Below are 15,322 nucleotides of genomic sequence, written 5' to 3'. Positions count from 1 at the left end.
TAACACATTAAAATGGCGCTAATAGACACCATTTGCAATTTCCCCCATTTTGGATTGAGATAGCCTAGGTTTGATGGTACTCGTTTTCGACTAATTCGGGGACGGGGAATCCACGTCCACTGTCAGATTTGACGTATCTGTCATCCAGTTCAGGAAAATTTAGGTTTGTGCAACAGCTACGTCGCCACTGAATTCCCCATCCTTGAATTAGTAGAAAACCAGTCGAATTCGGAGAATTTTTTTTTTTTTCGAATTTTGCTCATTTTGAAAATTCTTCACAACTTTTTTGTTTATTAAAATATCGAAGTGAAACAAAAACATTCTTAAGGCACTTTTTCGATGTGATTCCAGTGGCGTGCTTGGTTTTTGCTAATGTCTACAGTTGATTTAGTACCAAATATCATACTTAAAAATGAAGAGGTTTTGTTTTTTTTTATCAATCCCAATCCTGTGACCGGTTTCGTCGTATTACGGTTCATCAAAGACGATAGGGCCTAATAACCAAAGAACAAAACCTTTATTCTAAGCGGTGTCCAATAATTGTTATGGTCGTAGTTGGCTGCGGTTCTCTCGTTCTAGCATGAACGTAGGGCCGTTGATAAGTTTGTCTATGGTTTGAAATCAAACCGGCGGATTGACAGCTGTCATATAATAATTGTTTGCAACGTTATCTAAGACATACGCTTTTTGTGACAATTGCCATCCATAGGCGACCTGACCATAACAATTATTGAACACCCGTTAGTATATCAACTAGATGCAGGACATGGTAGTTGTGATGCAACATCTGGGGACATCTAGAGAGCAATATCTATTTGTAACCATGATAAAATACTTGTTACAAATGTTCCATCCTGGGCCTTTGATTCCATAAGAAATATCAGTTTAAACATAAAATTAGTTAGGTAATTGTTTTCTTACCGGTATGTGAATACTACGACGCATAGCCCTCTCTCTTTCCCTACGTCGTCGTCTTTTCCTGTGACAGATGACGCAAAAACAAATTAAACCTAACAAAATGGCGCCCAAAATAGCCACCCAGGACAATCGAAAGGGAGTTTGAGGTTCTTCTAAAGGTAAGCCTGCAATAAAAATATATTTAAAACTTCAACAAATCATCACCGTTATGTCATGTAAAAATAAACTCGAGGAGAACGCTTTAAAACATTTTGATCACGTGTTTTATGAAAGATATTTTCTGTTATGTGGTTAAAAAACTAAACTATTATTTTTGATATACCATTTATTACAATAATTTTTCTTTTGTTCCTGATACTTTTCAGGTTTTTGGTGCTTATCCAGGAACTTCAAATCACAAAGATTATGATGATTGTTATCATAGTTATCTTGCAAAAAACGCAATAATTAATTTGATCTTAGAATACTATTTGCTGAATAGCTTGATTTTTTTTTAATGTACTAGACGAACATGACAAAGTAACACATGCATAAACAAATGATGTGCTAGATATGATACTATGAATGAAAGATGTATTGGATATAAACTCTTTTGACTGTAAGAACGCCTATAAGCTAGGGTTGATATGAATAGAGTACTTGTAATGTAATTATTTGTATGTAGGAATGGTAAAATATACACTGTGTCCCAAATTGGTTCTACATGTATTGGGATCCTGGTTACCGTAAGTGCTACAGTCGGTTAAATGAGAAAAGTTTTAGGGAATTTTATGTGAAACTTATTTCCGATTTAAAAATTATATTATCCTTCTCCGTTTTATGGAAAATTGGGAAAACGTTAAAGGCTGCATTTTAAACAATTGCTTACAGTTCTTTAACAAAGCCAAAGATAGTTTTGAAACTAATACATTTTTTTACGTGGAACACGATAACGTAATTAGAAAAAATCTATCGTCATTGGTTTCCGAGATATGGATGATATCTTTGTAAATTCTTACACTGGCAAACCCAACTGACACCTGTCAAAAACAGTCACGTGACATTAAAATGTAATTTAAATGTTGATCAGTTGGTAAATTAAATTTAGACAGTTGTAAAAGCTGAAATTGTAAAATACACGTTACGTGACGTTAATAAAACAACTTTGAGCTTGCAACACTGTAAAAGCCAGTTGGCATCTCTCAAAATTAGTCACGTGACCTTTAAAATGTGGTTTAAAATAAAAAAAATTGTAAATTAAATTTAGACTATTTCAGACAGTTCTAAAAACTAAAATTGCAATAAACACATTACGTGACTTTGATTAAATTTAGACAGTTGTAAAAGCTGAAATTGTAAAATACACGTTACGTGACGTTAATAATACAATTTTGGGCATGCAACACTCTAAAAGCCAGTTGACACCTGTCAAAAATAGTCACGTGACCTTAAAAATGTAGTTTAAATGTTGAAAAATTGGTAAATTTTTATAATAATTTGTAATGAATATTGTTTCAACTCAATATTATGTAACAAAGATTTTAACACAATAATTAATTACATGTGCCTATGCTGTTCGGTTCAATTTTCAGTCAATTTTGTTATATAAATACACTACATTTTGAAATATACAGACAATGCCTCAAAATACTCTCAAATGCCTTATAAATATCTCAAAATGCCTCGTAATACCTCGTAATGCCTTGTAATACTTCACAATGTTTCGTAATAATGGAAAAGTGCCTCATAATACCTCGAATTATCTACCCCTCGGTCTAAAGTGTTTCACAAATTTGTCAAAATACGCATGTAATTATTATTAATTAGTTATTTGCAATCATACATATTTTTAAACTAATTACATAAATAGTATAATAAGTTAGTTTTCTAAGGTCGTAACTTTTTCATACAATATGAAATTGAAAGAACTTCTTTGATTTTGCTTTTAGAAACCCAACATACAGTTTTAGCAATTTTCAAAAGGATTAGGGAATAAACCTCCCTATTGACTGATATTGTTATTAAAATCCTTCTGTTAAAAAAACTGTGTCAACTTCTATATAAAAAATAAATAAATACAAAATTGATGTAAAGTTCAGGTTTTAATGATAAAAAAACATTTGGCAAAGTGGTGCGTTAAACGTCAATGACGTGCATCGGCCGATTTAGTGCCAAGCCCATTGAAATCTGTCAGTTTGTCGAATACAAATCTGCTAGCATTTTAAGCTAGCATAAAAAAGTTTTAACATAAACAGCTCTCTTGGTGGCTTTGTCTGAAACTGTGTAACTGAATATTTCGCCATCCCTAATTCAGCATAAGAAATATTGTGTACACACTTTTTGATGAATTATTAGTTTATAAACATGCTATTAAATTTTAACTTATTTTGATTAAGTTATCTAAAAATGTTTATCTTGTTGTCGCAAAATTAAAACGAATTATTAAACATATACTACAAGTGTGGAAATTTTAAAGCTTTCTATTGCATATTTAGTGATAAGACCACATAAACTCTAACTCAGGGCTCTCGACAAAGACTGAAAAGCGATAGTAGGTTAAGACAAATTTAATAATATTGAAAGTGTAGAAAGCAATATGGCGTTTTCTGTATTTACCACTAAATTAGAAAGTTTGTCTGTTTATTAATAACAATTTATTAAAATTTCTTTACTTAGTTCCGATCTAAAAATGTTATTTATTTGTCTTCACAAAGACAAAAGCGTGCCCCACAGACACCTATTGCCGCATGTAATGGAGTTCCCCTGCTTTAGTGCTACAGAAGACTTATATTCTAAACTGTTCTACGATCTACTTGAAACGGCATGCTTAAAGCTGTTAAGCTTTTTAATCAGCCAAATTTAGGAGTCTATAGTTTGATTGCGATTATCTTTAATGATTTTTGGAAATAAATTAGCTTTTATGCAATCTCATATAGTCGTAATGTTTTAGTTTGAGATAACCGCAACAAATCAGAGGGTCAAGATGCAAAAGAAATAAGATATAGAAAAGAGCGACTCACGTTAAGAGCAACGGGATGAGCGAGGAGGAGCGGGGGCAGGAGGACGGCTACGGGAGTAGCAAGAGCGGCAACAGCGCTGCCAATGGGGCGACGCCAGACAAGGTGAGACGCCGCCCGCGGGACGCCGCTGCCGCGTCGACCCGCGTCGTCGCGCCACCTGCATATAAGACGCGGTCATTCATTTGGAATTCAAAGTTTATCCCTAATCTAAACATGATTTCACTGTAAAACCATATTTTTGATCAGATTTCTAAATCTCTAGATCTTGGTGGTAACCATGGTAAAAAAATGAAATTTTCTTTTTGTAAAAGTAAGACCGTGTCGACATGAGTAATATGATATGCAGACTTTGCAAGCCTTTCAAAGCTATACTTATATTTAAATTTTGACGAAGACATGTGTCATATTGTATAGCAAATATAGTTATCATCGTTATGATTAAAATCATCTCTATCAGAACACACGTTATATGAATCATGAAATAATGACCACAGCTTATAGAATCAACAATACTTGGTGATGAACAGCATCTTGATCATCATCACTGTCGTCGTAACATATGCTTCCAACACAAAATCATGCTGCAAGTATGATTATTTTTGTCTTATCAGATGCTTTGGTTTCTACTAGAACTCCTCCTAGTAGTAATTTTGTGATATTATTATTCGTTTACAACGTTGTAGTTGTGTGTTGTAGTGTGTTAATAAATATCACACAACTTTCGAAAAGCTACTTTGACCCATAATTATTATACAAATACATCGAAAAGGACTTTATAACTTGCTACTAGTTAAAAACCGCACAAACACAATTAGAGCAAGTTTTACTATTTGGCCCTCTTGAAAATTAAATATGTAATATTTAATCTAGATTTTCTACCAGCTTTTACCACAATGTAGTTAAGCTGATGAATTCGATAGGTTTTTAAGACACTACAAGTACAATCGAATAGTATTTATCATAGCAACGGACAATTAAATTTATTCGATAGATTGTCAATTTTGATGAACGTTGTGGTAACTCATTTTATTTACTTCTTTGTTGCTAGTTGATTATTCTGTCTAACCATACAAAAAAGGTTGGTTGGAAAAATGGAACTTTGCACTATTTTCAACTAAGAAGAAAGACAGAAGACCCAACTAGCAATAAAGAGATGAGTAACTTGTCTCAACAAACATATAGAACAAATCGTCTTATTTGTACATTCTAGAAAACTTACAGTCTTTCTCATCGGAGTCATCGTGAGCTCCACAGTTCGGGATATTATTACATTTCAAATGGAAGGGAATACAAAATAAAGTTTTTTCGCACTGGAATTCGTCACAAGAGGGACCGTCTTGTACTTCTGTCCAGTAAGCACGGAAGCCTGCGTATCCTGCTGCTTTGTCCGCGGTTATAAAGCTAAACAAAAGACATATTGATAATTTTTATATTCACATAAATTTAGTTGTTAAGAAACTCCCGGCCTTCGTCGCTCTAAATAGGACATTTTACATTACCTTAATCTCATTTGATTCGATGTTGATACAAATTCCCATTTGTCAGCAGCCGGTTTTTCTCCACACAACTCCTTTCCAGGCAAGCCTATATCTGTCCAAATCCTTAAAACTGCAGCAGGACATCCACGCTCTTAAAAAAAAGTTCAAATAACTTTTAATTTTGCAGTTTTGACCATTTGGCCAACAGATTTTTAAGCGCTACTTACCACTAGGATGACCTTCAATTCCAAATTTTTCAAATATGATTAAAATCCTATGTTGAGGTTGAGCGCTGATGTACCAGTTGCAGCTTTTTGAAGCCTGATTTAGTTTCGGCGCATCGTAGTGCTTCGGGAAATTGGGACTTAATATTTGGCCACTGTCAGAGCTACTCACGTTAGCTAAAATTTGAGATTAATTAAATAATACTGCTTACATTCACATAAATAAAGTTCTCACCTCCACAATCACCAAAAATCGATTTTGCAACCTCAAAACTGTATCTGGCCTTAAAGCCACTAGCAACATTAACTTCATCCGTATGCAAAATAACTTTAAGACCAATAGCTCCCCTATTCGATTCGACTGGGCCTGGCACAGATACATTACAGTACCTTCCGACAATTATTTCACTACCATCTCGGTAGATGTTGTATATTTCGATCCAGTCCTCTTGACATATCTCAGCTCTGAAATAATATACATTTTGATTTAAGTAGTCGCGTTTGAAAAAGTTATAGTTACCCATAGGAGCCAAAGCTGCCATTAACGTTGTCCGCTCTTATTTTAAAGTTATCGAACACCAGTGTAACTTGTTCGTTATCCGTTGCCAGGAAATGATACGTGCAGTTCGTGAAACTAGGATAGTTAGTAGGGTACCGAGGAGAGTTGAATTCTCCTTTCTTTTTCGAGGTACTTCGGTACGTAAACGAACAAGTTCCGTCAGGAGCCGCTGTGCCGGGAATACGATATTCTAAAACATAATGTTAATTTGTTTATAATTATTAAAACATTACAGTGTTTTTATATAAATAATTATCTATTACAGTAGATTCTTTCTAGCTTTGTTTAGGTTATTAATTCTGAACTGTCTGAAATATGGATTTGGACCATTTGCATGATAATTTGTAACAACTCTCTTTAACAGCCCTTGCTCATCCACTCCTGAACATAGGCATCCATTTGTTTTCTCCACTCCAACCTATTTTGTACTGTTTGGTACCAGTTTCTTCTTACCCTTTCCTTGATGTCGTCAATACTGCCTTCTTCATCTTGTGTTGTCCTGCCTAACGATATGCCCCACCCAACACCATTTTAGAGTGGCAATGCGCCTCACTACATCTTCCACTCTTCGTTTCTTAGATGGTCTCGAATTGATACTCCCAGCACAATCGGTTCCATTGCTCTTCGCAGTTTGTTAGCGGCTTTTGCGGTTAATGTGATGGTTTCCATTGCATATGTCAGAACAGGAAGGATACAAGTGTTGAAATACTTAGCTTTAAGATGTAGAGGAATGTCAGGGATTTTAAGACTCTATCTTTTAGTCGACCAAAGGCCATCCACGCCAGTCTGATGATTCGTCTACTTACTTTCGATTGTTGGTTTTCCTTGTCAATTTTGGTGACCTAGATATACGTCCTGCTCAACCTTTTCAACCACATTATCCCCCACATGTATTTGTACTTCATATGGTGAAAGTATTTTGGATTTATTTAGATTCATACTTACCCCAGTTTTTTCGATAATTTGTAGATACGAGTAGTTCTGTAAATCAGTACACTTATCCCATCCATGCAGATGGCCAAAATCAGCGTGTGAACAGTTCAGAATCATAAACCCAGACAAAGCTAATATAAAAGTACAATCGAATTATACTTATAAAAGGTGTTTTCATATTTACTTGTTAAGCGCGAAAAGAATTTTTTTTCAGTGTAAAGCAACTAAGGAAAGTTAGGAAAGCAGATATTTTACTACACCATTTTCAAATGTAGTACAGAAAAGACCAAGTGAGATTCAGGAAAGGTCAAACGTAATTCTGAATAGGCAACTGTAATTCAGAAACCATCAAATGAAGTTCAGAACATTCAAAGGCAATTCCATAAAATACATTATCTGTGGATAAAATTACCAAAGCTGAAACTCCAAGGCACTTTAATAAATGAATATACTTTATAACACAATGAATGTTATGAAAAAAATAACACAATTTAGGTTAAAAATTAAACTGAATTACACTTGACATATTTTGAATTACAATTAATTATTCTAAATTACACTTGACTCTTTCTGAATTTCAAATGACTATTCTGAATTACACTTGACTCTTTCTGAATTACAGTTAGAAATGTGTTCCTGGCTGCGACATTTTGCATTGATTTTACTAGATAGGCTGAATATTTTTTTATACAGGGTGCCACAAATTTGTGTCTAAATATGGGGATTTAGAAAATTATGCAAAGTTGCACAATTTGGAGTTCAATCTTATGCCGTTTTAACATTTAAAAAAATTCGATTAGGTACTTCCGGAAATATCCGCAAAAATACGAAATATTGGAAAAACGTTTTTATTTTAATATAAGCGTATTTGACGAGATAATTTAAATTTATTTGACACTTTGTCATTTTTTTCCCTCTAAAACCTGACAGTCACATTTGAAATCCGACGTTTCGGTTTTTGCCAGCCATCCTCAATTTTATTTTTTAAAGCAGATTTTGAAAGTGCTTTGTTTTCTGATTTAAATGACGTGCAACACTTGGTTAATCTTTTGTATTTTAGGTTAGAAAACTTTGATTAATGTGTTTTTTTTCTGGCTATTAATACAAAGTTAGTAGCAGTACCGCATACAGCGATAGGTAAATGTTTTAAATAGAAATTCTGTGTAAATAATTTAGTGAAATCCATTATGACTTTCATGAAAACTTGAAAAGAGTAAAAAAAGTGTGATTGTTATTCAAAGTTCTAGTTAAAAAAATAAATCGGAAAATTTGGTTTTCTTGCTTTGCAATCTTCGGAAATACCCTTCTTGGCACTTTTCGATTTAAGAAACCCTTTTTTTTCTAAATTTTTTGATTATTTCCGGAAGTAATCGGATGTTGAAACGACATAAGATTGAAGTCCAAATTTCGCAACTTTGCCTCCATTTAACCAACTCTGTATCTCTTACCGTTTTCGAGATCCCTATACTTCGACACGAATTTGGTGGCACCCTGTAGAAAACTAAAGCAAGCAGTTTGCAGTCATCTTTAGTAATCACTTTTGTTTGTATCAATTTGGCCGTAGCTCGTTAGCGGTATAATAAATTTGCAATTTGGGCCAAAGGCCAAAAATACCACCATCTATTTATCACACAATATGCAAATGTTTTGTCCGAACAAGGAACAATACCTCACGTTCAACTCATTTATAATCGCGAGATTTATTGTACCAGAGAAAAGTTTGATTCAATGGAAGTAAACAGTAAACTGTACTTAGCAGGGCCTAAACTCTAAAATGTTGGCAAAAGTTCGGTTTGTGTGCGGTGAATATTTTGATAACCTGATTTTACGGAAATTTATCACTGTACTCAAAAGCACTTGAGGATGTTTGAAGCTAAAGCATTGGAAAGTCAAACATTTATACCAAACTTACCAGTCTCAAATGTATAATTTGCTTTGAAACCTCGACCCATTAACTCCCCTGAACTAAAAACCATAAGCAATCGAGGACCATCAGATACCATGATTACAGGATTAGCCTCTTCACCGCATAACTCATGGTCGAACTTGTCGTAAGCGTCTATTGTTTCTTGTCCTTTTAGGTAGACTTTCAAATATCCATCCGAACAACTAGTTTGAATTTATATTACTGATTTGTTAATCTGATTATATTTGATATGGTACTCACTCTCCCTTGTTACCTTTAGGTATTTCAAACATAACAAATTCCAGTCGGACTCTTTCTAAGTATTGAGCATTTTGCATACCGTAGATAAAATATCTACAGACTAATTTAGGCATGTATGGGAACGGGTAGTTGGGGCTGTAAACGAAACCGTTGGATTCCTTTTTGCTGAAAATCCGCTGGTCGCATTCTGTACCCCGTATGTGCTCACCATCGTTTTTACTTATAAAATCTGAAAATTGTAAATATATAAATTAAGATATCTTTCACCAGCCATTAGTAACCCAGTAATTTTTTTCAAAAGGTTCAAGTCAAATTTTACAATACAGTCCACAACATAGAAATTTAGGTCGCATTTTAAAAAATTACATGTAAATTGGGTTCTAAATGAACTACAGAATAAAATATTCTTTAGCAACAGGACCAAATTATCAGCAGCAGAAATTTCGATATAAAACCAATTACACTTTACAAATAAGCATACCAGCAGAAACCTTCATCTTTCATCCTTACATTATGTAACTAATAAGTTGGCATTACGTGACATGATAACTTTACCTAATTTGGTAAAAGAGTTAGAAAACTCAAAAATCCCTTTAAAACCTCTATTTTGAGTATTGGCAGTGCGTTTTAAAGTGACAAATGTGACGTAGAGCGCCGACTCTGACGAGTAGATGACCAGGTTGCGTTGCTGACCGCAGTAAGTGCCGATGATGGCCGACGAGTTGTCAGGGCCGTCATATATCCGCACATAGTCGAATGGACAACTGAAAATTAAAAAGCTTTAAAAGAAAATCTACACTTTTCGAAAAATGAATAGAAAAAGTCATTCCTGTGTCCTTGTCCAATAGTTTGAAACAACAAGAAGAAATATCTCATTCTTCACTATTAAACAAATACTTACTGCTGACCCCCATAAAACAAGTCGAAATCCCTGAATTCTAATCTCACTCGTTCTCCGGGGGCACCTAGGAACTGATAAGAGCAGTAAAGATTCTTGGGGTATGCACCCGGATACGTGGGGGACACTATGCTGCCTGTATGTTTGGCGGCCCCCTTTACCAGAAAGTTACATGGCCCCGCGCCCGTCAAAGCACCAACTTCAAATTCGGCTATAAAGCGTAGGATGCAAAATTATGATTAACAATGTTACGAACACTATTTAGTAGTACTTACAGTCGTTGATGAAGGCATATCGGCCAGAAAACAGATCCGGCATGGAGATGTTCTTGTCCGAATGGAAGGAAAAAGCAAGGGCACGATAGAGCGATACTCTGGTGCGAGGAGGGATGGGGCCACAATAACGACCGCCGAAAGGAGAGTTTACCAGTTCTCCCAGTTCGGGCTGGGTTACCTCCGAGTAGATGTCCAGGTATTCGTGTACGCATCTGATGAACAATAAACATCCTGTTTTATTAAATCTCTAGTATATAAATGTAAATTAGACAATATCAAGATCAGAAAAATCATGCATATAAATTTAAATTAAAGAGTATGAAGTTCACAAATGTAAATTACGTGTGGCCTAGCCCTTTGCAAAAACGCCCACCAGTTCTCTAAATAGATTACAGGAAGCATAAAAATATACAAAGGTCACAGACCTTATACCATTTATAATTCTAACTTTTGACGGCGACATCAATGGGTTTATTTGCTAAAATGTCGGAAATTATATGTGTTAACTTAAACTGAAGATTCTGCAAGTCAAGCAATATTTGATATTGCTCCCATAGAAATAGGTGGCATTAAGATGCTGGGTGCTGGTGAATTGTTCGGGTGATGAAGAGAAAAGGAAAGAATGGCCGACATTGATCGCATTCATTTCACGGTCCATGTAACGAGCAGACGTCACAATGAAGTAATTTGACAGTTGGTCAAATTATGGTTTACGCAAATTACTCCAGGTGTGAAAACAAATGTAGCCATGCAAAAATAGCCATAGTCAAAAATAGTTTTCTTTTCTTGATAATGCACGTAATTTGTATGGGGATTTGCAGCAATTGCACTTTGGCAACCATTTGTCAGTCATAAACATTTTGTGTAAATACAGTCCTTTTATGGTTGAAACTCGATGGTTTTTTCATTTTCTCCATTGAGTTTCTCTTGAATCGTCCAAAGATACTACACTGAATATTCGGATCAAGGCTTATCCTCAAAAACTTGGTAGTCTTCTGATCTCTGCCTAAATCTCTAATACTAAACACCGTCTTCTGAGATTTGCTATTATTCAATACAAGGTAAGTGTCTCGGAATCATTGATCAGCTATCAACTATCCCTCCGACACACTACTCCCAATCCAGAAGTTTAGTTTCATGAAGTGTAAATCATTTATTTTTGTGCTTTCCAAGTGTAATAATTTAAACTTAATTCTTTTGTAAGTTGTATTTAAGCTTAACTGATAATTGGTAGAAAAGATTTAGTGTCTGTTTCAATATGCTCACACATTTTGATGGTCGGAAGGTGTGTGAAACACGTAAAATGTTTCTTGGTGCTTTGCTGGCTTTGCTTCTTAGGTGAATATGATAGCACTTCTGGACCACGTTTTCTTAATTGGTTTTGACTGTGGTCACGATTACATTTTATATTCAATTACAATTAGTTCATGCTCTAATCCACGACCTGAGTAAAACATATAAATTAAATATCATAAAGCCTTGGATGCTGTACCAATATTATAACCAGAGATATCAGCAATACATTTTTCTAGAAGCAAGAACCATCATCGCCATGCTATAAAGTAATGGACTATCAATATTTTTAAAACGTTTTGTTCAAGTTCAACACACATTCACCTGTCACATTCTTATTTTCTAGTAGTGTGTATACTAAATTATTAACTTGTAAAGTGATTTGGAATAACTCTCGTAAATCCTTGTTAACAACACAATTTTACCAAGACCTGTACGTTATAGCCTAGACGATAAGTTTATATCATGAAAAACTGTAACTTCGATTGTCACACTTATTACACTTGTATTACATGCGTTTATGTGAATCTCATTGGTTATTACCTAATTGAGAGATCTTGTAATATACATCAGGTTGAACAAATAGTGTGTGCTCTTGTTTGTTACACGAACATAATAACTGATTATAGTGTATACTAAAATATTTTAGCTTGTCCTAAAAGCTGAGCTTTAGTGGTTTAAGAAAAATAACAAGGAAAACATGCACAGGAAATATAAAGTAAAAAGAGAGTAAATCGAAGAATAAAATCAAAAGGGAAAAGGTACTCACGTAGGGAGGTCTCCGACTGCAGCTCCACTGATGCAGCAGGCAACACAAAAACACAGGTCAAGTCAAAAGTAACCAACAATAATGTAATAACCGTACTAGAGCAAGCTACTCTCATACCATATGAAAATAACAGTTATGGATGAATTAGGCTTGCTTGCATTCGGTTACTAAATTTTCTAAAACTATACTTAATTTGTAAGCTTAACATTTAACTCCATTTTATGTTAATTAAAAACAAATCCGAAAATAGTTGGCTATGAAAATGTATATCATAAGTATAAAGATTTTCTATGCAAAAACTGATTTCATTTCATCAATCGAAAATCTTAAGCTCCTTACCATCCGCAATGAAATATTGCGGCAATTGCCAGCGAGCTTCCAGCTTATCGCCTGGCTACTAAAACGTCCATAAATCGTTTACGGTATTACCCTTTAAAACATCACGTAACCATTTCAGTTTGGCATTAAAAGACATCCGAATACCCCGCTAATAAAATACCTATAAAACTGATTAACTTGCTTATTTAATGGGGTGGTAGTCCAGATAACTTTCAGTAACGCGGTGCAGAGGTGATTAGTTTTTAATTACCTTTGATTAGGTAATAATGCAGCGTTAATTACAAATCTCTTTCCCTTGCAAAAGCCTGCTCCAATGTAATGGAATTTAAATTGGATTTTTCCGACACAGAGTTGATTTAGTGATCAACTGTGTCAGGCAGCATTTAATAAAAGCTTATTTATGTTGGGTTCTTCTTCTTATGAAGCACTTTTTAAAAAAAATTATTTATTTCAAGAAATCACTTAATTATATTGGAATAATAAAATAATGGTACTATTAACTACTTATGCAAAAGTTTAATATTAATAGACGCGATTTTTACACTACACCTCTAATTTATAATATTAGCCTATGCTGACACAGCTTGATTGCACAATTTTACTATAGCTATGGTTTTGTAATTGGAACACGATTTCCGTTTAGCTGACTTGGCAATCTTATGGGTCAGTGTCCGTCTCTGGTGGGTGACCATGATATAACAGCTCCCCTTTTTAGGAAAAAGTTGTAGCCATGCAACAACTTTTATGGATTAGCTTGAAGTTCCAAGGATTCATCAAAAGATGGTTCTGGGTGGATACTAGTCCTTCTTCTTGGTAATAGCTTCTTCCATTGGGTTTGTTTTAACTCGCTGCGTTCAGATCTTGGAGATGGCGGTGGTCCACTGTTTCCGGTTAGGCAAAGTTTAGGGTACTTCTTTTTCCTGCATTTGCATAAGATGAGTACAACAAGAATTAATACAATAATTACAATTGAAGCGGTGGTAAACCAATGATAATGTTTAGTAACAAAAGGTTCTTGAATGATTTTGTCCAATTCTTCCGAGTATTGGTTTAATCTGTGTTGAGCCACGCTTAAATCGTCGTAATTGATTTTGCTTAGTTTTAGAGGCTTCAAATCAGGGACATTGTATCGTTCTGGTAAATGGTTACAGCATTCGTAGGGGATCTTAACAGGATGGCTTTGATATGTAATGTTTTTGAAGTTTTGAACGAGATATTTCGAATGAATTCTGGTACTTCCAATGAAGGCATTGCAATTAGGTTGGAGTTTGATGATTGAATTCGTCTTCAGTATCTGCGACTCTGGATTTCGGTTTCCGCATCTTACAGTGACAGGTAGTGGTTCGGAGATTGTTACTAACCATAAGTTGTAGTCAATTTCTTGAACGTTGTAGTCTGTAGCGGCTAGAATTGATGTTTGGCATGTCCTTGGAAGAATTTTCTGTTGCCGTAACAGTTGTGCTTCACATATAGCATCGCTGTCAATTGGATACTGGAGTATGTTTGAGCAAATTTTCAGTCTTGTCTGAAGGTTTTTACAGCTTTCTAAATTTTGAAGTGATACGTACAATAAAGAATCATCATCTCTCGCGATATATCTTTGCGTTGTTGGAAGAATGTGAAAGAAACCTGTACGATTATCCAAAATTGGGATGGGAAATGTTTTATAAAGTGTATAGGTTTCAGGTTCTACTAAGGGTATAAGAAGAACGAATACAACTTGATTTTCGGATTGATAGGCTTCTAACTCAATTATATCAAGATACTTAGCAACACTTGAAGTATAAGTTGGTAAGGGAAAATTATTTCTAGTTAAAGTTCTTGAAATTTCCTGGAGAGAAGTGATTAAATCGATAGGAGTGATTATTGAGCTGTGCAAGATTCTTAAACGAGCAAAAGTGATGGCATTTAAAATATCATCAAGATAGTTTTCCAAAAATACATAGCTTTCCATTAATGATTGGCAAAAATTCAATACTTTTACTTGTGCCTCATAAAAAGCTACATCATCGGAAATTCTGTTTAGTGCATTCTGAATTGTTACAATGTTTTCGTTGAAATTTGTCTCGTCTATCTGAAATTGCTGAATAGTAGAATTAAAGTTTCTTAGAACGGAACTTGTAACCGATATTTGGTTCTTAAGTAATTGTTCTATTTCACGTTCGTCGCGTGTAACTTTATTAATGCATTCATTAAAATATTCGCCATCAGCGTAATCCAAGTTTCCGGTAATAGATTTAAAAATACTACCTATGCCATTGACTAAACCTCGTTTACTACGAAAAGCGTAATTGTTTGTATCAGCTAGAATTTTTTTATATTTTTGTTCTACTGATGTTGCAGTTTGTCTGATAAGACTAACATGAGTTTGAATTTCAACTTTAAATGATGTCATACGAGGTGAAGGATCGTCAAACAATGTTATTAATTTATCGAGTATCTTATTATTGTCACGTATAGTATTTCGAAT

At 34.5% G+C, this 15,322-nt stretch overlaps 1 protein-coding gene across 4 annotated transcripts in view; it reads right to left on the bottom strand.

Moving 5' to 3' along the window:
• The window catches only part of LOC145725246 (CUB domain-containing protein 2), a 59,946-nt gene that overhangs the window by 12,442 nt on the left and 32,182 nt on the right, over positions 1-15,322 (bottom strand). For 2 of the 4 annotated variants that reach the window (XM_081973928.1, XM_081973929.1), the window contains 12 exons: positions 12,514-12,540; positions 10,452-10,663; positions 10,180-10,387; positions 9,834-10,042; positions 9,279-9,507; positions 9,024-9,220; positions 6,140-6,368; positions 5,855-6,084; positions 5,623-5,796; positions 5,417-5,546; positions 5,137-5,318; positions 922-1,082 (listed from right to left, as the gene is read on the bottom strand). In XM_081973928.1, the coding sequence (XP_081830054.1) occupies positions 922-1,082; positions 5,137-5,318; positions 5,417-5,546; positions 5,623-5,796; positions 5,855-6,084; positions 6,140-6,368; positions 9,024-9,220; positions 9,279-9,507; positions 9,834-10,042; positions 10,180-10,387; positions 10,452-10,663; positions 12,514-12,540 (2,188 nt within the window). Of the gene's footprint in view, positions 1-921; positions 1,083-3,917; positions 4,075-5,136; positions 5,319-5,416; positions 5,547-5,622; positions 5,797-5,854; positions 6,085-6,139; positions 6,369-9,023; positions 9,221-9,278; positions 9,508-9,833; positions 10,043-10,179; positions 10,388-10,451; positions 10,664-12,513; positions 12,541-15,322 lie in introns of those variants that run through there. The other 2 variants (XM_081973931.1, XM_081973930.1) reach the window with 2 other exon arrangements.

This window comes from Ips typographus, linkage group LG2, assembly GCF_016097725.1.
Source record: "Ips typographus isolate SLU linkage group LG2, UJ_Ityp_2.0, whole genome shotgun sequence".
Taxonomy (NCBI): Eukaryota; Metazoa; Arthropoda; class Insecta; order Coleoptera; family Curculionidae; genus Ips; species Ips typographus.
Note: the sequence above shows the minus strand (reverse complement) of the source record. Positions and strands in the feature narration are given on the sequence as shown.